A 19,492-nucleotide genomic window follows, 5' to 3' on the forward strand; every position below is an offset into this window, starting at 1 on the left:
AAGAGAAGACACACGAAAGGGCTTTTTGGCTGAGTTTCGTGGTGGTTTCCCAGAGAATGCGGAGCCCCGCATCCTTCAAGGTCAAATTAAGTCAATCTTGAGAGTGTCACAAGATGGGATCACTAACTCTGCAACTAAAGATCATACGAACATGTCCACCCGTAGAAGCACACACGAAATAGGGAAAGCGTTCGAACTTCACGCGCTCAGATTTTGTAACCGTCATCTAGGTATGTCCCTCCGTGCCGTTGGTGGGGCAGGGGATGGTGGTGTAGATTTGAGAGGATGGTGGTATCTTCCTTCATTCAACATATCGCCGGCTCTTGTCAAACTCGCCCAAAACGAAGAAATAAGTTCCCATCTGACTCACCCTGAAAAAGTTACGTCTGCTTTCGAACCCACCTCCTCGGATAGGATGAGAAGATTAAGAGTGGTAGCACAATGTAAAGCCGAACGCAAGGTAGTGGGACCTAGAGCTGTGAGGGAGTTGGAAGGTGTTATGGCTCATCTTCGAGGTGACTTAACCACTCCCTATATTCCTCTCAAATGATATATCTAAGATTAACCTGATGAGTGAAGTTAGGTCTGACTGATTGGCAGGGAAAGCAGGATACGACAACACGGAGAATGAATTAAAGACAAATACCATGGCTATACTTCTGTCACAATCTGGTTTCACTCCTGCGGCTATGCAACATGCCATTAGATCAGGAGCACCTATGATGCTTGTACATCTTCCGGGAGGGCAGCCCATATCTCTGACCCCACATCTTACCACGTCAGACGATAGAGAGATAAAACTCTCCAACTCTTCGCCTTCGCCGGCTGGAACGAGTGAATCAAGCGGAGCAGATTATGATGAAAAGTGGGATGAAACATGTGACGGGGCAGGGAAAGAAAGAGGGGAGGAAGAGAAGGGAGAGGGGGAAGAGGAGATTTTGGTAGAAGGAGCTTGGTGGAATCCTGCCTTAGGAGGTAAAGGGGGATTACTAGGAGGAAAGATGGAATTGCGTAGGGAAATACTTACCACCAGTGGAGTGAATACTTTGACGGGGGAAGCTAAAATTCGGACCAGATTGGGAGTGTATCATCTTGGAAATAGATTAAACTTGTTCAATCCATACACTTGACCTGCCAAGACCACACAGCAGTTCATCAGTCTGTCACTCATACAACGGCATCCAGGATCTCATAAAAGATCCCCACATCTCGTTCTGGAAGATTGTTCATGCCATGAGTCGTATAGAATTTCATAGATCATCACTGTACAAGATCCCAATTCTTAACCACCATCTCACAATCTCACAATCTCATTCTCATTCTCATTCTCATTCATTAGAGATTAACCCACCAAAATACGCTGTAACAGCTTTCAACTTATCCCCAACCCATTCTTCTTCCATCTCCACCCATTCCCTCTCTCTTGAATCACCATGATCCGTCAACGGAACTTCCAACCTAGAGGCAAGTTGTGCGACCTCTTGCACATCCACATTTCTAGGAAGATAAAAGGCTATGTCGGGAGTGATCTTCGAACAAAGTTCAAATAGCTCTTTACCCGGAATAGGCAAGATGGCTGAGAGGGGATATGAAGTGGATTGAGGGTTAGGATTGGAAGTGAGGGGATCGGTGAATGTCAAATAGTCTGGTCCTCCCCATGGTGGACTGAGAAATATTACATCAATCTTATTTGGGGAATTAGGTTGAAGGGTTTGACAGCGAGCCCAGGAGATAAAGTCGGTAAGGATGAATTCGATCTTGTCGGCTACGCCGAGATGGAGGGCGTTGTGTCGGGAAAGACGGAGACGTATGGGGTCATTATCGATTGCTATGACTGCGGTGTCAGTGAGCCTTTTGATACTGTCAACAGTAGGCGCTTTCATTGCCAAAGGTGGAAACTCAAACAAGGAAAAAGTGGATTGGGGAGGGCCGAGGGTAAATGGTAGAAACGAAGATCAAATGAGCGATGGAGGGTTCTGGTACGACAAGCCATTGATAGAACATATACGTAACATGAGGACGATGAAGAGAGTAGTTCAGTGGGGAATGAGGGAAAACAAGCCCACCTCTCTGACACGTCTTGGCGAACTCGATAGCGTTACCTCCCACACCACAAAAGGCATCCACTATCACATCACATTGACATCTTTGAGCAATATGAGCCGCAATGGGTTGAGGAGTGATAGAATACCATCCGGTGGTATCTAGAAGCAAAGGAAGTTGATCGTATGAAGGGAAATAAAAATGACGCTGATACCAATCTCATAATCAGCGTCTACTATCGACCACGATGGCTGATACCATATTGAAAGCCTTCATTGCCTCACGACAGCCCTTTCGCTCCGGAGTAGATAATTGTGAGCAACGGCGTCTATATTGTCATACGCTTTGGGGATAGGAGTGTTACAAATAAGTACTGACACTTCTTCAATTCCACAGGTACTTGCTCCACTCTCGTATATCGATGTATCAGACCCGTACAATCCCACGGATGATCCTTGAAACCGTTCACCACTTTTTGTCCCTTCTTTCGACCCTTGATTACCTTTTGCTTTTTGGCAGGTCGATAGTCGTTATAATCTGTACCTGTGAAATCGTACTCCCCAACATCTTCCCTCTCCATCGTTTCTGTCACTATCGACGAGCTCATTGCCTTGTCCGAGACCTGCGGCGAAGTTGCCGGCAGCTTCGAAGGGCCTGCCTGGAGATGAGAAATCGTAGGTTCCGATACTGCGTCATCTGATGCGGATGGCTGGGTGGGTAAGAAGTTGGATCCTTCGACGGGGAGGAGACTTTTGGCTTGATTTTCAATCGCAAGCAGATCGCCTTTGAGAGGTAACGAGGTTTGAGAACGGATGCTTTGTTTGATTTCCAGAGGAAGAGATGCGAAGATGCTCTTGGATGGACCTTTTCTCTTGCCCATTCTGCTTCTATCGGGTAAGAGCTCAGGGTTGTATCGCCAAGAGTTTTGAAGTACAGAGGGACAGATGTCAGGGGGTGGTCATCCGTGGTGCATGTTGCAGCATGCAGTTGCGACTTTTTGACGGAGATGAGAGACATGTCCGTCAGTTTAAGGGGGAATTCGCCACGTGGCTGATTTTCCTTTGGTGTTTCATCTTGAACGCATCAAGATTGACTTGACCTCTCTCACTTTTCTCACTCTTCCTCTTCCGGCAGTACCATAATACCGTACCCTCTCATTCCTCTCACTCAGCTACAGTCAGACTTCTCTCCGTGTCCTATTGACTGTATTTTCCTGCATCACTTTCGTAGAAACATCGTTCTGGCTTTGCCGGTCGTGAAACAGCGTCCTCCCATCCAGTGGCAACCGTCAACCCCAGCCTTGACGTCGAGATGGTGAGATCCTGTCTTAAACCTCAGTCGGTGGTAGAAGAATAACACGTAGTCTACATACTCTGCAATCCCTCAGAGAAGTCCTCATGCAGATCCGGAATTATACTATGTCAAGCAAAAACGTATAGGTTGGTCACATTCCTTTCCGACGCGTCCAACAATTGACCTTCAGGTAAAGGAAGCTTTGGAGAAGTATACAAGGGGTGAAGATTCATTAGGCATTGTTGAAGATTATAACTCACAACCAGATACGAGATCAAAACTTCCAAACCTGTCGCTATCAAGATTATCGATCTCGAATCTGCCGAAGATGAGATCGACGATATTCAACAGGAAATACAGATCCTCGGTCAGCTGGACAGTGAATTCGTCATCAGGTATCATGGGTCATACCTGAAAGGATCTAATCTTTGGATTATTATGGAGTATTGTTCTGGTGGTTCATGTGCTGATCTCGTATGTTTTCATTCGTTGTCTTATAGGGGTTTACTCATGTTTGTCAGATGAAAGCGGGGGTATTCAAGGAAGAGTATATCGCTATCTTAGCACGAGAGCTGTTGAGGGGGTTGGAATATCTTCACGGGGAGAATAAACTTCATAGAGATATCAAAGGTATGTCCAGCTGAAAATATCACCGATAATGGAGCTGATTGAATAGCCGCAAATATACTGCTGACTTCCAATGGTGAAGTCAAATTGGCCGATTTTGGTGTGTCTGGTCAGCTCACCGCGACGATGACAAAGAAAGTATGTCCAGTGGAATCAATGGAGAGGAACAGCCGCTAAGATCAGAATACATTCGTAGGGACGCCTTATTGGATGTCACCAGAGGTCATCAAGCAATCAGGATACGACCATAAAGCAGACATCTGGAGTTTAGGCATCACTGCGATTGAGATGGCCATGGGTGAACCACCTTATGCAGACTTACATCCGATGAAGGTGGGTGATATAGTGTTTTGTAACAGGGCTAAACAGATCAGGTGTTATTCCTCATCCCGAAGAACCCCCCGCCACAGTTGGACGAGACCAAGTTCTCTAAACCCTTCAGAGACTTTGTCTCGCTATGTCTCAAACGAGATCCACGAGAGGTGAGCTACAGTGACTGTGAGGAAGATAACTTATCATCAGCGTCCTACAGCAAAAGAGTTGCTCAAACACAAATTTGTCAGAACGGCGAGGAAGGCTTCGTATCTGACAGAACTGATCGAGCGTTTTGAGAAGTGGAAGGTTGATTCAGGAGAGGAGAAACCACAAACAGACTCGGCGCAGTTCCGGTTAGTAGTTTGGAGACTTTTCAACGTTGAGCTGACAATGTAGGACCCGTTATGGACCAGCAGCAGACAGTTTGTGGGACTGTGAGTCTGCACATTTCTACGTCAACCAGAAAAAGATCTAATCAGATAGTTGGAACCGTCCGCCACGCTGTCCCTTCAGCTCCAAATACCCCATCCCGAAACCGACCTTTACCCAGTCCTGGCACCCCTGTTGATGTACCCGTCGAGCGTTCGGTCGTAGAAGACATACATGAAGCCCCGGAACCAGTGGAAAAATCAATTCAGCCGATCGTGACATCTCCCAACCGGAACGAAGATTCGTATCCAACCCCAACCTCTCAGACTTTTTCCACCGTCCGTCACGCTCCACCGCAGCTACAAGCGCAGATGCAAGCCACTCGTCCTGCACCTCAACCACCTCAGCCTACATACCCCGAACCAGTGACTCAGCCCTCAGATCAACCGGAGGAATTGCTAGAGGCTGGCGTGTGCGAATACATCATCGAACCGTCTTTCCGCTCGGTGAGCTGAAAGAACTTCAGAGTCTTTCTGAGCTGACACTCAGATCATTGAACGAGCTCCCGTCGCCTCACGTCAGACCATTGAACATCTGATGCAAGCATTTGTACAGGCGGAACATAATGTGCCTGGTTTGGCGGAGGCTTTTGTACATGAGATTTTGGCAAGGGTGGAACAAGACGACGAGCATTAGGTCTCTTCTGTGGATCTGTGGGGAGGGGAGTGATGATGGTCTACGATACCAACGACGAGACATGACTAGCATTTTCTGAAGTTTTCCGAGTCTCCTTGCTCTTTGTAGCCTGCCTGTATGGCATGTATGGGCTCATGACGAGTGTTTCGCATGCAGTTTGTACACAATTCTATAGCTGTCACCATGTCACCTCTGTCACGCTGCCGTGCCACCCTGCCACTTGCAATTTCACTTTCACCGCCACTCAACTGACTAGTAGTAGTGACTCTCTTCACCTCTATCTCACCTTTGTCTTTCCTATCCAACTCCATCTCATCACCAAATCGACATGGGAGCTTTACTGTCTATTCCATTGCTCACAGGAGGTCTGGGGACCATAGGTGGTTCTCTCTTATCGGGATGTATGGTCTGTATGGGTTTGTATTTCTCCTTTTGAAATTTCATACTACAGCTGACTTTTCAGGTGGAACGGCAGCTTCAGCTTTCTTCAAATCATGTAATTGTAACTCTTCCATCGCTACAAGAGTGGGCTTTGGTGTGAGTTTAATTTTTTTCTCTCTATCTCATGACCCACAGAGAAATCCTTTTCCCTTAGACCAAGCTCTTGCCAACTCTACTATTTCGTCGCGCCAGTTGGACAGTTAGGAAGGAAGACGGGGAGACGAAAAGACGACTGATCATCAGCTCATTTTCGCCTTATCTTCAATGTTGGCATACCTCTCCAGAACTGATATAGCCATACGTGCCATCAAAAAGCTGAGTTGGGACTGGATCAAAATGGATTGTTCGGGTGGGAAATGTTATGGTCTTTTAGCCGTACGTTCACAGTCCATTAGTGGTTCTGTCCGAAGCTGATTCGCAGGTACACAGGTTCTGCTTTGCTCTTGCTTTATTCCATCTCATCCTCTCTGCGTTATTAGTCGGTGTAAGATCTACAAAAACCAAACGTGCGGCTATACAGAATGGGTGAGCTCCAGTCAACCTTCCTTCCGCCTTTTCTATCATGCCCAAAAAGGTCCGTCTTAGCTTTGCCAGAAGATGTCTCTCCGTTTCTTTTGATATATGGTTGATAGTACTTTGGATCATGATCGTCAACTGACTGTCAGCTGGTGGGGTCCCAAACTCTTGGGCTACTTCCTTCTTTGCTTCCTATGTTTCCTCATTCCCAACGAATTCTTCATGGCCTACGGTTCTTATGTCGCACCCCTAGGAGCATTCCTCTTCATCCTTATCGGTCTCGTCCTCCTAGTCGACTTTGCTCACACATGGTCCGAAACATGTTTAGACAATTGGGAACGATCAAGTTCGTCTTTATGGACATTCATACTTATCGGATCTACCATCGGAATGTTTTCAGCCGCTATAACCCTTACAACCTTACTTTACGTCTTTTTCGCAGGTTCAGGATGTGGAATGAACACCTTTTTCGTCACGTCAAATCTTATCCTCTCAGCTATCAGTACCGTCATTGCTATTTCTCCTCAGGTTCAAGATGCGAATCCCAAATCAGGTCTCACTCAAGCAAGTATGGTATCTGCTTATTGCACATATCTTACCGCTTCGGCTGTGGCGAATCATTCAGATGATGGACATTGTAATCCTCTTCACGCCAGTGGAGGAACGAAAACAACCACTGTGATAATCGGAGCATTGTTTACTTTCCTAGCTATCGCTTACTCCACTTCTAGGGCTGCAACGCAAAGTATGGCTTTGGTGGGTAAAGGTCATAGAGCTGGAGCGGGGAATGGAAATGGACCTATATCATTAGGTGATGATACGGATGATGATCCAGAGGTAAGGTTGGTCAGTAGTCAACCTAGAGGAAGAAGGGATGAAATGAGATACCAAGCTATCTTAGCTGCTGTCAATGCGGGTAGTTTACCAGCTTCAGTTTTGGATCAACCGGATGATGAGGATGATGAAATTGATGCGACTTTGGGTGAGGAGAGGGATGATGAGAGAGGTGGGACAAAGTACAATGTGAGTTGTCCATCAAAAAACTCCCCTTTCCTCTTCTTTACCACTTCGTGATCATTCCGGCGTGGTCAAATGGAGATGTGTAATGCACTCGAAAAATTTTGCTGACTATCAGTATTCATGGTTTCACATAATCTTCGTCATGGCCGCCATGTACGTTGCAGGTTTGTTGACTGATTGGTAAGCTGGCGTGTTATGCACCGTAGGCTATTTAACGATCTAGGGCCATCATATCAACTTCACCTGTCGCTCACCCAACCGAGCCCCTACCGATATCTTATGAACTGAATGTCATGGCCGAACCCGACGTTTACATCGGTCGATCCGAGGCAACCATGTGGATGCGTGTCATCAGTAGCTGGCTTTGTTACGCTCTCTACATATGGAGTTTGTAAGTCCATCCACTGCATCTAGATATCTCTGACTCTGTAGGATCGGTCCAGTAGTCATGCCTGACCGATTTGGAGATCTTTGAGTCTGCTTATCAGAAAATTTGTCCTGCATATGCAGTCATCCTGTTGTCTAGGTTCATGATCAGATTGACTTACTTTCCCTCTCTTCCCCTATTTCTGTCTCTACTTCAATTACTGACTCAGCTCTGTCCTTAGAATCTCCAATCGACCATCGCCATCGCCAATTGTCTCCCGCCCCCACACCTCTCACCCGTCGGCCAAAATAAAGGATCGACATACAAGAACCCCCATCTCAAACACCCGGCCTAACTCTCACACGCGTTCGGATCTTCCGCTTGTACGTCGTGCATCCCCCTTGAGAAGTGGCATTGTTCCTCCTTTGTACCCTCGACACAAAGGATGAACCTGGAGCGTAGTCTCACACCGCCTCATGTTGCTTTGACATTTCTCATCCTAACAATCTCCCTCGGTCTAGCCCCATAACGCTCGTACGTTCTTTCCCTCTTTCTCTCTCTCTCCCTGTTCCCTCGGTCCTCGACTTCTCACCCTGTTATCGGAGTGCGAGCGATTTTCAATTTCATTCAAAACCTCCATTGGTCTATCAACTTCGTCGTCCTCTTCTTGAAAAATAAACCACGTACTTGAGTATCGAGTCTAGACTGATTCTTCAGAATAGTAATCAAGTGATCCATCTGTTCAATTCACATCTTAACATTCATCTTCATATCATCACTTCAAACAATCAAGACATAAATACTTTCCAATTTGAGAAATATCCGAAAGAAGCGGGAAAAAATCCAACTTTAAAGAATTAATCACAATCATGTCGAGTATCACATCCCCAAAACCTAAACAACTTTCACCCGATACAATTAACAACCAGTCAAGTGCAAATGTAACTTCTGGAACATCTGGAAATGTTAATCAAGTAGCTAAAGCACATGCTATAGCTCCAACACCAAGAGGAGGTGGTATAACCCCATATAACACTCCTGCTGATAATCCGCCACTTCATTCTCTCCATTTCTCTCGTCCTACCCATCATGGTGGTTTAGGTAATTCTGGAGGGAATGGAAATGGAAATCTCATCGTTCCCGGTCAAGCAGGATTAGCAATGGGAAATTTACGTGGTAAACCTATCAATGCAGCTTCGGCTATGAGAGGTAGAGGGGTGGGTATAACACCTGTTGAAAGACACGCTGTGACACCGGGTAATACACTTAGTAGTGTGGAAAGAATCGGAGGAAGGATTGCAATGCTTTTAGGTACACAAAGTCCTAGTGGTGGGACTGGAAGGATTGCACCGAGTTATGAGTGAGTTGTCATTGGTCGATCATGTTCTTTCACCCTCTTTATCTAATGGATTCTCCGCCTTTCAAAAGTACGCGTTTCACCACACGATCAAGTCACCTCTCTCCGCCTGGGGTTCTCATGCAGAGAATAGAGTTCAAAACAACTGCAAGTGATGGAATAGTATTGGTATATATGGCTAGAAGCTAATCATCAGACGTCGTTTTGACGCTGGGTTGAAGGATCTAGAGTGAGCGTCGTTCCCTTCCTTCCTGTCCTTCCTGAAGTACTTTCGCAGTCGTACTTTGTCATGTCCAACGGATATCAGGGAATATATCAAAGTAGTCAATCGTCATAGGGGTAAACACTAACATATAGTAAAAAACTTCATGTTGAAAATGGGTGAGTGGATTGAATAATATCTACATATCTTCATCAGCTACACCATCTCCTCTCTGACCATAGCCCATTGGTTCTCCAATTTCTCAAAAAACAACATTCGCTTCGAAGATCCCCCTCTCTCCCTTTCCTCACCTTCTCTTCCCACTCCTTCGGACAAACTCTTCTAATCAATTAAGAATGTGTTCGCAATGTTTCTCATCATGTCGCCACAATCATCAACAATGATCAGGAAACATCACCTCTTTCACCTTCTACAACTCACTGACGACCAGTGAATCTCCAATCAGACACTATACACCTTCTTCACCTTCCGCTTCTATCGGAACTCCCGAAAGTGCCAAGAGAGCAGAACAAGATTGGCCTTCGAGCTTCTCCGAAGTACTCGGGGGAAGTTTGGTTAATAGAGTGGGCTTCATCAGTCCTCCTGGACTTAAGAAAGGTAAGTTTTGGTCTTCTCTTTTTTTCCTTTTCCATTCATTCGTTCGTTTTCAACTTTCCTCTCCTCTACTACTCCCCATACTCTTGATACTCCCCGTACTCTTGATCTGGAAATGACCTTCCTGCCCTACCTCCATCACCATTTCAACCTTTCTGTACGCATTCATCTCCTGGTCCTCCTTTCCTACTCGAAATATTCATCGATCACTGGGATGTGATCGTGTGAAACAAATCAACCGAGAGGATGAATATGCCAGAAAGGTCTCGAATCGAATCGGATCATAACCATGAACGTTTTCTATGATGGTATGAGCACTTAGTTGACATTTCAGATCAAGTCGAAAACGACAAAACTCCAGACGAGACCAAATAAACATGTGAGCATGTGATCATGTCCAAGACATTTGAAAACCCCCCCTCAACACCTTTTCTCTTCTATCATATTCATACACGCAGTACACACGTCATATCGACATGGAGGAGTCAAAATAGGAGATCAGTCGTATGCATAGTTGTTATCTGTACAGTGCATTTCCCAAACTTCTCCTCACATAACTCCTCCAATAAGATATGAAGTTTCGTCTCCCCAACTTCATCTTCTCCCTTTCCCTTTGACTTTCCCTTTCCCACCCTTCCCACCCTTCATCTTGTTCAAACTTACCTTGACAGGTTTAGCTCTCATACCTTCATGTCTACCACCACTATCTTCATCAAAAGCACTTGCTTTCTTTCCTTTCTTACCAGATTTCCCTTTTTTACTCATCGGAGCTCGAATTGGTTCTGTTATTTTCGAAGGTCTGATATTCTTTTTGAAAGCTCTTATAGCTGCTGTACTAGCTGTTTTATCACCTTCATCTTCCTTCATTGCTATTCGACGTCGTTTGGTTTTACGGGAAAGACCGTCGTATATACCTCTTTTCAATTTAGTCTTTTCTTCCTTCTCCGTTTTAGGATCGGAAGGAAAACCAGATGTGTAAGCTGCTTTACCAGCGTCTGTCAATTAGTAATGCTCTTATCTCTTCAGAAGTGTTTCCTCCTCTTGTCTCTTGGGAGACATTTCCGCATTGAAATGTCCTCTGAAGTAGGTTTATCACTTTCATGACTGGACGCGTGAGAGTGACATTGCTTCGATGATATGTTCTGTCGAGAGACGACCCCACAGACCACAAAAGGGGATTCTGGGAAGGTGGTCCTAATGAGAAGGGTGGAAGTCACTGGACGAGTCGAACACAATAGTCTGACGAAAGAAACGATCCTGAGACAGAGAGAAGACAAGGCTAGGAGGGGGAAAGTAGACGAACTTTTAGAAGCCAACTTTTCCTTCTCAGACTGGAACCAAGTTCTAGCAGGTCTTGAAAAGATTTCTTCTTCATGAGCTATCATATTCTCCCCTTTGGTGATTTCCATATCTGCCTGTCGTAACTGTTCGTCAGCAACATTACCGTATCAGTGTCAGCAATATTACCTACATCATGATCATGGTCATGACCTAGATAGGGGGAAGATCCGGAGAGAGGAAAGATCTAGAAAGAGAAATGAGCGACTGACGGCTTTTTCTTCTTTCTCTTCTTTCAAAACTTCTTGAATCTCATCTTTCATCTCATCAAGAGTTTTCGACATGGCTGTCACTGCTTCAGAGGGAATGATACGATGTCGGATTTCATCCGCTTCACTTTGTTTGATAACTGCTTTGAGAAGTTTTCTATCCGCCTCTCCAACTAGAGTTATGGATCTATTGTCAGCTTCAACGTCCCTCAAGCACTTTTATAATGATAATCCATCGAGAACTTTCATAATGATGATCTCTCAAGCATCCTTGTAGAGCGAGTGGATGGAATATGAGAGTCGGTTAAAAATCGAACATGAAAGAGAGGGATTGAGGAAAGATTGAGATTGAAAGAATATATAATTCACCTTCCCTTCCTTCCCGCTCTGGCTGTTCGACCCACACGGTGAGTATATTGAGCCAATTGACCTGGCATATCATAATTGATAACCGTTTCCACACCTTTGATATCCAATCCTCTACTAGCTAAATCCGTCGCTAAGAGATAATCCACTTTTCCAAGTTTGAACTCTTCCAAAGCGTGTAACCTCTGTTCTTGAGACAGATTTCCATGTAATTCAGCAGCTTTTAATCCGCATAAACCAAAAACCACTCTCATCTGATGTGCCAAAGCTTTACTTCTAAAGAAGATTATACATCTCTCCCTGACTGTTCTCTTGCACAACGCCAATAGACTAGGAGACCTAGTATCATCCGATTTGATCCTCACGAACTCTTGTGTTAATCCTATCGCAGTGTTTCTTTTAGGATCCACGAATAATCTTATAGGTTTATCCAAGGAAAGTTTGACGAGTTCATCAACTGAATCAGTCATAGTAGCTGAGAATAACATTGTTTGTCTTCCTCTAGGACAAGAACGAACGATTTCGTTCAATTCATCCGTAAACCCAGCTTCTAACATTCTGTCAGCTTCATCGATGACTAAAACGTCCAATGCGGAAAGAGTGAAAGAAGGTGTGTTGGTTAAATGATCGATCAAACGTCCCGGTGTTGCTATGAGAATATCGGGTAAAGTACGTAGGTTTTGAGCTTGAGCATTGAGAGAAAGTCCACCGACCAATAGAGCGAATCGGATGTTTAGACCACCTTGAGTAGATAATTTCTTACCGAATTCTTCACATTGAACGGCAAGTTCTCGTGTGGGACAAAGAATCAAAACTCTACATGCTTGTCCACCACGACCTCTTTCTCGATATGTTAATCGCTCGAGGATGGGTACCATGAAAGCGGCCGTTTTACCAGAACCTGTCACTGCTGAACCAAGTATATCGCGACCTAGAAGGGCAAGGGGTATGGCACGAGCTTGGATGGGAGTGGGAGTGATGAGATTGAGAGAGGTTAGAGCTCGGAGAAGAGGTCGGGAGAGATTCATAGTTGAGAAAGAGGTGGGTAGCGTGGGGTCGGTAGTTGGATCAGCGGCGAAGAATGCGTTTTTGCGAGCAACTTCTGCTGCGGTGTCTTTTTCGGAACTGTCACTATCCTCGTCGTTGTCGGCGTTGTGAGAGTCTTGTCCACCTTCTGATACTTCCCCTTCGTCATCTTCAGACCCAGAAGACATTTCGACATCGTCGTCCGTCGCAGCTTCCCCCTCTTCTTCTTCTTCCTCCTCCTCGTCATCTTCCTCATCTTCGTCTTCGTCATCTGACATCTCCTCGTCTCCAGCTTCGGAAGAAATATCATCCTCATCAATTTCCTCCTCGCGCCGTCTCTTCCTCTCTTGATGAGAAAGGACCGGTTTGCCCAATCGCCTGGCAATGATATCGTCCACCCCAAGACCCTAAGGAATCAGCACCTTATCTACAATAGTACTTCTTAATCAGAGGATGTCACTGACAGCTTTTCCAGAGACCACTTCTTTAACCTCATCTACTCCCCAAGACCCCTCAGCCTCGTCATGAAAGTCGAATTTGAGACTGGGATCAAGTTTGAGCTCCTCCACCGGTGGTTGTGATGTGGCCCTTTGATGAGATTGTTTCTTCCCACGTACAGGCTGGACAGAGGAAGTGAATACCTCATCGTCCGAGTCTATGGTACCGATAAAATCTTGAGCTTGCACCATTTTGAATAGGTGATGGAAAGGTGAAAGAGAAAGTTGGATGGTGGAAAAGTGGACAGAGAAATTTGCTAGATCGGTGCCTGAAATTCGTACTCAACTCACTTGAACGTCACTTTCGATCTCATTCCACTCTTCAACCTTCTTTCCTTTTCCTCAACACTCATCCTATCTGGTCATCGGAACAGACAGAGGGTGAGAGTAGTATCCCCATACCCAAGTAGACATAACACTGTCCAACGATTCTAGATAATCGATGAGGAAACCCTTCTCACCATCCATCTCCCGATCCCTCCTTCACCCGATCCATCGATCCGTTCTACTCTCTTCCCCCAAAGTAATCTCTCCTCTCTATCCTTCCTCCAACGCTAGCAGAACTATAACAAAGATCGATAACCGCCAATTCTTCTCTTTACCGGACATAAGTAAACTAGCCAACCTAGTACCATCCGATACTGACCCATCTTCCACCGATGGCCAACAACGATTCCACACTCGTAAAATCTTACCTTATTCTCCTGAACAGCTTTACCATTTAGTATCAGACGTCAAGTTTTATTCTTCTTTCATACCGTTTTGCGTCGCATCGAATGTTCTACCTACTCCCAGTGGGAAATCAGAAGAAATGAATATGAAGAAAGATAAACCTTTCGATATGGACGTTGAGCTCGTAGTGGGGTTTGGTGGTATGGAAGAAAGGTTTATTTCCAAAGTTTCCGGAAGACCATTTGAGAGTATTACGGTGGGTTATGTTTTCATTCGTTGCATTCCCATTGTGCTTGATACTGCTCCATCACGATCCTTACTCTTCATCCAAGATCACATTGAGCATGTCAACCTGACTCGGAAGATTGGAGACTCCATAAGAGAGCAAGGGATGGTGAGGGAGTAAGAGGCGATACTGATGTATAGGCAACAGCAGCAGATCAATCACCTTTATTCCATAGTCTCAGCGCGACTTGTAAGTTCACTCTCTCATCAACTTCTGACTCATTTCCCCTCCTGAACCCTTGCTGATCTTATCGAAACGATGACTTGCGTGTGCTTGATCTTTGAGAAACTGATACATTTCTGTCGAAAATTGTCATGTAAAACCTAACGAGTAGGGTCTTTCTCACCTGCTTCTCCTCTCTCACCACATCTTTCCACTTCTCCGCCTCCCTCTGAACACCCCTCTACCTCCTCGGACCCCTCATCTCAATCAAGTCCTTCTCCACTATCAAACCATCCTATTTCATCAAACCCTTCTACCTCGATACACCCAAGCTCCATTTCTCAAGAAGTTTCCTCATCTTCTACAACAAACCCAAAGACTTCCTCTCATTCACAATCGAGTATCTCTTCGCTCACATTTACCCCTGAATCCAATGAATCGGGTATTTCTTCTACCACATCAACATCGATGTCCCAATCCAATGATAATTCCAAAACCACCATGACCAACCCACTACCCAACTCCACCCACCTAGGACCTACACTCCTCAGTATAGATTTAGCATTCTCATTCACAAACCCATTACATCGTATTGCCTCTCAAGCTGTCTTACCTAAAGTCAGTGAGAAGATGGTTGAAGCTTTCGAAAGACGTTGTATGGAAGTTTATGGTCCAGGAGTATCGTAGTGATTCTCAAAACCCCCTGAATATTACCCTCATCCTTCCTCCTTTTCTCGACTATTTTCCAGTACTATCTGCTCCTCAGACTCTAGACCATCATTCTCAAGATACACCCCGTAAACGATCATCTAGTCGCTGAATCACATCGAAAATATCAAATCACTTTATCTCGAATTATGTAGAACCTTCCAATCAGAATGACGAGCTTGCATATGGACCAATATTGACTATCGACTCATGAACTGGACTCAAAGAATGATACACGACAATTTGATGCATCGTATTGCATCATACTACAACCGAGAGATCTCACTCTTTTTTCTTTTTCTTACTCTCGTCATACGAGATATATTTTTGACACTTTACCCTCACACATTGATATCATCTACTGATCTCTTTACGCATCAAACCCCGTATGAGAATCTTTTGAAAACCATACTCCCTTCCCCGCTGTACCTCTTTCGTCCCTGATGCACTGTCATTGTACCATCGTCCACACTTTCGATTTCATAACTCCTTCGATCATCTGATGAGGTTGGTAGTACCACAAGATAACTCTACCCTTTTTGTTTTTCGGAAACGCCTACTATGCAAGATCGCCCCTAGTTTCAAATTTAGATGAAGGGGAAAGTCAAAAAGAATCCACCTTTTCCCTGCTTACTCTTTAATCTCTTTCTTTTTACTTATACCAAAACCAAGTTTAAGAGCTTTGCTACTACTTCTACTTATCCCACTGATTCTTCTACTTAAACTTGCTGTTGAACCAGTTGAAACTGTTCTTTCCCTTGATAAACCTGATGAACTTGATTTTCTTCCTAAAGCTCCACCTATACCTATACCTCCACTTCCATTTCCATTTCCACCTTCTTGTCCTTGCCCTTGTCCTTGTCCTTGTACTGGACTTCGAGTTTGTAAATTACCTGGTGATTGTGCAGAAACCAAGACATTTCCTTGTCCTGATAATCGACCAGATCCGGAATTATTATGTACAGATCCACCCATAGATGTATTTGTCGATGGAGAAAGAGAAGTAGAAGTAGTTGATGTAGTTCCGGAAATATTAGACATGAATGAACTTGACATGACATTTGGTGATATTTCCACAATGTTATTTCCCACACCTGGACTTGAAATTGGATTTTGAATAGAAGTTGGAGTGTTTATGAGATTTGAATTAGGTCTTAAATTCGTTTGTGTAGTAGGACGAGGAGGAGTGATAAGATTTTTTATTTGAGAATTATCGTTTGGGTTTGGTAGATTATTCGAAGGTACATTTACACCTAATCCTGTAAAAGTAGTATTTCCTGATTTCCCTTTATCTGTCAATTGACGTTGTACGTTTTTAGGAGAGATGGAAGGGTTGATTGTCATTTCTGAACTTCTTCTAATATTCTCTGGTTTTTTATCTTTATTCCCTGCCATACGGGATAACCAAGAACTACTTTCACGTCTTTCCCCCACTGAGGGAGAAGTGGAGGGAGGAGACATCGGTTCGGTTTTCATAATCTCCGGAGAAGAAGGTGGTATGAAACCTAATTGTCTTTCGATCGGTACGGAAGTACGTCTAGTGATATTGATAGTAGGAAGTCCTTTAGCCGTAGAAGCTGAAAGTGGGGAAGAAGGGGAAATGGAAGTATCACGAGGGATAGTACTTGATACAATTGTTTCTACTTTTAAAATAGGTGTAAAGTTTTCATGGTTTCCGTGTAAGAGGACAGATTCGGATTCCAGGTGGTTGATAGGGGTTGGAGTTGTAGGTGATGTAGGTGTAGGTGAAGGTAGAATAAGTCCAAGTTGAGATAAATCAAGATCGACAGCTTGATAAAATAAAACGTATCCCGCTCCAGAGGGATAATCACCAAAGTATCGATAAATATCTTTCTCTTCGATAGGTTCGACATTTTCATCATCACACATTACCCATCGACCGGCTGAACGGACCATAGCGACGTAATGACCATGATGAGGACCACTGATAGTTAGTCACACACCTTTTGCCTCTCGACGAAGACCGACACGTGGGAAGTTCAGAAACTGATCGTGTGACTATCTACGCAGGGAGTTGTGAGTTGGGGTAGAGAGTTTCACTCACTTGCCGATATGCACCACTACTGCGAATAATTCGTATAACCTATCGGGATTCTCCGCATCGTCAGAGGTATTTGGTAATCGTAACTCTAAAGGAAATGGTACTCGATAAAACAACTTGGTATACCTTCCTAGAGATTCTTGATATTTAAACCTTTTCAAATGAAGTGCGAGGACATTCGGCAGTCGTTTAATCTTCATACGTTTCTCTGCTTCCTGTAAACCGCAACAAGAATCGCAGTAGAACTTGTTTTTCTGACACAACATCTCCGAAGCGGAGAATTGACGTAGACAAGCGGTGACCGAAGTGTGTTGTTCGATATCTATCGATAAATCAAGGAATGATTCGTCACGAGATGAGGTCTGGCTCCCATCAGCTGTTACTCCTGAGTATGTCTCAATCACACATGGGAGGAGACGTCACAGATGACCCACCATTTCACAACTCAAACACCTAGTTTCATTTGTCAAAACTCCCTCGAAGAGATTATGCACAAACGTCTTTCCATGCCCTTTCGCCATTGTCGGTGCCCTTCCCTCTGCTCTCAGATGCTTGTCCACCCTCTCCACATCCTCAGCTACATGATTCAATAACCACCCCAGAAACTCATGGGCATCTTGCTGACTCATCCCACGGAACATCTCATTCTCCTTCTTCACCGTCTTCAACAAGTCGTCAGGTCGGACAACCCCACGACCTAATGTGCCAGCGGCATAAGGTCCACCGCCCCGAGGCGCAGAAGGGGGTGGTAGCGAAGCCAACAAAGGAGGTCCTTGACTGGCGTTGTTCCCGGATGACGTGTTTGACGTGCCGGGGGATTGACCGTTGGCCGGTAGGATGGAAGCTGTCTGAGCGGTGTTACCATTGGTGTTGGCTGGCTTGGGAGCTATGGGTTGATGCGGTGCCGAATGTGAGAGATGATAGAACAACGTTTGGATAGTCTCGAATACACTTGGCGGAGGTTGATTCGGATTGGCAATCAATATTGACGTGTCGGCTTTGATTACGCTCGGGGTCGCTTCTTCTTGCGAAGGCGGTGCTGCTAGATTTTGGGTTGGGGCAAGAGTTGGAGGGCCACCAGTACTGCTTGATGGACGTTTACCCAAACCCCATCTGGGTTTATCTTTCGGGGTAGGACTCTTGATTGTACCATTCACAGCGGCATTATCGAAAGGGTTACTTTTGGATGTGACGGGACTACCGACGCTAGCGGATGGTGTGAGAGGGGCGAATAGACTCGAACCCGGTGGTGGTCCCAGGGGTGATATTGGAGCGGGTACATCAGGATAAGCTTCTATGAATTGTCGGAGAGGTTGACATGCGTAAAGAGCTTGTAAGACAGAGTTGCAATAACAAGTATTACCAAAGTTTTCCAAACCCCACAAACGCTCAATCTCTTTGCCTTTTCCCTTGCCGTCTTCGAGACTGTCGGCGAGTTGCCAATAAGCGTCGGTGATGGCTTTCTTCTCGAGCTCTGCGGGGGTGAGAAAGAGAGTGGATTGCTGGTTTGGTAAAGTGGATTGAGTTTTGAACGCGCGTCGAAGTCGAGAACCCATGACGGGTGGAGGGAGGAAGGGAGGAAGGGAGGAAGGGAGGAAGGGGGGAGGGGGATAGGAGGAGAGGAGGATGTACGCGACTGGATTAGAGGCCCTCTCAGGAACAGCGAGTGGAGAGGGGAAGGATCTGCCGGGATGGAAGCTCGTCCAAGTGCACAAGGACTGGATGAGCTATGTTGAAAGGGAGACCGTTTGTAGTTTACTTGAGAAAGAACTCATGAGAGTGAAGACGAGTGATGAGATGGGGAAGAGATGAATTGAACGCGGAGAGAGGGGGACCCTGATCCATGTCAATGGGAGAGCATTCCGGAGTCTTGTCCTTGATCCTTGGGTTACGATGAGGACGACGGGGGGGAGCATAGACAGGGCCGCTAGGGCCGACGGGTAGCTCGGGTCATTCAATTTGCAAAAGGGTAATAGGAGAGAGGGCAGAGCATTACAGTAACAATCGGATTTAGGAAAAAAGGGTAATCCCCGTAATCCCTGTAATCCCTCCGTATTAGAGGGGGCCCCACAATTCAAATAGGAAGTAAGTAAGCTTGGATAATCCCCTTTAACCTTACTTAGGACCCAGGCTGATTGCCACCCGTCCACCATTCTACCACTCACTTTCATCATCACACACCTCGTGTTCATCGTCCCAGCTACTTACTCTATCCCTCCCTCTACAATTCCTCTCTCACCACCCTCGAGCATCACAAGCTCGGGTATGTTATAGATTTCACCTCCGACCCGCATCACAATCCTGG

The 19,492-nt window shown here is 45.3% G+C and overlaps 8 protein-coding genes across 8 annotated transcripts; 5 read left to right on the forward strand and 3 right to left on the reverse strand.

Annotated features, from left to right (window-relative positions):
* Nucleotides 1–151: 151 nt before the first annotated feature.
* Nucleotides 152–1,130, forward strand: TREMEDRAFT_27243 (uncharacterized protein; the record flags this gene model as incomplete). The annotated part of the gene is made up of 3 exons (XM_007002262.1): nucleotides 152–515; nucleotides 607–834; nucleotides 946–1,130. The coding sequence occupies 3 exons, from the start codon at nucleotides 152–154 to the stop codon at nucleotides 1,128–1,130; spliced, it is 777 nt and encodes a 258-aa protein (XP_007002324.1).
* Nucleotides 1,131–1,328: 198 nt separating this feature from the next.
* Nucleotides 1,329–2,960, reverse strand: TREMEDRAFT_42923 (uncharacterized protein; the record flags this gene model as incomplete). Its single annotated transcript, XM_007002513.1, has 4 exons — nucleotides 2,422–2,960; nucleotides 2,067–2,261; nucleotides 1,459–1,834; nucleotides 1,329–1,416 (listed from the first exon to the last, which is right to left on the reverse strand). Exons 1-4 carry the CDS (start codon nucleotides 2,921–2,923, stop codon nucleotides 1,329–1,331), a joined length of 1,161 nt encoding a protein of 386 aa, XP_007002575.1. The 5' UTR covers nucleotides 2,924–2,960.
* Nucleotides 2,961–3,439: 479 nt separating this feature from the next.
* Nucleotides 3,440–4,674, forward strand: TREMEDRAFT_27892 (uncharacterized protein; the record flags this gene model as incomplete). Its single annotated transcript, XM_007002339.1, has 8 exons — nucleotides 3,440–3,482; nucleotides 3,527–3,557; nucleotides 3,603–3,810; nucleotides 3,858–3,966; nucleotides 4,013–4,101; nucleotides 4,147–4,296; nucleotides 4,338–4,445; nucleotides 4,486–4,674. Coding segments are annotated over 8 exons (927 nt in total), but the record flags the coding sequence as incomplete, so codon positions are not given.
* Nucleotides 4,675–5,642: 968 nt separating this feature from the next.
* TREMEDRAFT_37929 (uncharacterized protein) lies at nucleotides 5,643–7,842 on the forward strand. Its single transcript, XM_007002437.1, has 8 exons — nucleotides 5,643–5,759; nucleotides 5,807–5,880; nucleotides 6,028–6,159; nucleotides 6,206–6,309; nucleotides 6,450–7,323; nucleotides 7,436–7,500; nucleotides 7,544–7,711; nucleotides 7,753–7,842. Exons 1-8 carry the CDS (start codon nucleotides 5,672–5,674, stop codon nucleotides 7,793–7,795), a joined length of 1,548 nt encoding a protein of 515 aa, XP_007002499.1. The 5' UTR covers nucleotides 5,643–5,671; the 3' UTR covers nucleotides 7,796–7,842.
* A 714-nt stretch (nucleotides 7,843–8,556) lies between these two features.
* TREMEDRAFT_60481 (uncharacterized protein) lies at nucleotides 8,557–9,429 on the forward strand (the record flags this gene model as incomplete). The annotated part of the gene is made up of 3 exons (XM_007002774.1): nucleotides 8,557–9,047; nucleotides 9,241–9,273; nucleotides 9,402–9,429. 3 exons carry the CDS (start codon nucleotides 8,557–8,559, stop codon nucleotides 9,427–9,429), a joined length of 552 nt encoding a protein of 183 aa, XP_007002836.1.
* A 1,026-nt stretch (nucleotides 9,430–10,455) lies between these two features.
* TREMEDRAFT_27480 (uncharacterized protein) lies at nucleotides 10,456–13,489 on the reverse strand (the record flags this gene model as incomplete). Its single annotated transcript, XM_007002294.1, has 5 exons — nucleotides 10,456–10,856; nucleotides 11,165–11,285; nucleotides 11,412–11,595; nucleotides 11,778–13,207; nucleotides 13,265–13,489. 5 exons carry the CDS (start codon nucleotides 13,487–13,489, stop codon nucleotides 10,456–10,458), a joined length of 2,361 nt encoding a protein of 786 aa, XP_007002356.1.
* Nucleotides 13,490–13,739: 250 nt separating this feature from the next.
* Nucleotides 13,740–15,104, forward strand: TREMEDRAFT_27843 (uncharacterized protein; the record flags this gene model as incomplete). The annotated part of the gene is made up of 4 exons (XM_007002334.1): nucleotides 13,740–14,225; nucleotides 14,396–14,444; nucleotides 14,590–14,688; nucleotides 14,953–15,104. The coding sequence occupies 4 exons, from the start codon at nucleotides 13,740–13,742 to the stop codon at nucleotides 15,102–15,104; spliced, it is 786 nt and encodes a 261-aa protein (XP_007002396.1).
* A 1,803-nt stretch (nucleotides 15,105–16,907) lies between these two features.
* TREMEDRAFT_22545 (uncharacterized protein) lies at nucleotides 16,908–18,569 on the reverse strand (the record flags this gene model as incomplete). Its single annotated transcript, XM_007002195.1, has 4 exons — nucleotides 16,908–17,070; nucleotides 17,191–17,549; nucleotides 17,622–17,884; nucleotides 18,368–18,569. Coding segments are annotated over 4 exons (987 nt in total), but the record flags the coding sequence as incomplete, so codon positions are not given.
* Nucleotides 18,570–19,492: the final 923 nt, after the last annotated feature.

The sequence above is a fragment of the Tremella mesenterica genome (assembly GCF_000271645.1).
Source record: "Tremella mesenterica DSM 1558 unplaced genomic scaffold TREMEscaffold_2, whole genome shotgun sequence".
Lineage (NCBI taxonomy): Eukaryota > Fungi > Basidiomycota > Tremellomycetes > Tremellales > Tremellaceae > Tremella > Tremella mesenterica.

Coding starts and splice junctions, on each gene's coding strand:
- TREMEDRAFT_37929 (XM_007002437.1), top strand. CDS start 5,672: ATGGGAGCTTTACTGTCTATTCCATTGCTCACAGGAGGTCTGGGGACC. Junction 5,760..5,806: donor GGGATGTATGGTCTGTATGG/GTTTGTATTTCT, acceptor CTGACTTTTCAG/GTGGAACGGCAGCTTCAGCT. Junction 5,881..6,027: donor CTACAAGAGTGGGCTTTGGT/GTGAGTTTAATT, acceptor ACTGATCATCAG/CTCATTTTCGCCTTATCTTC.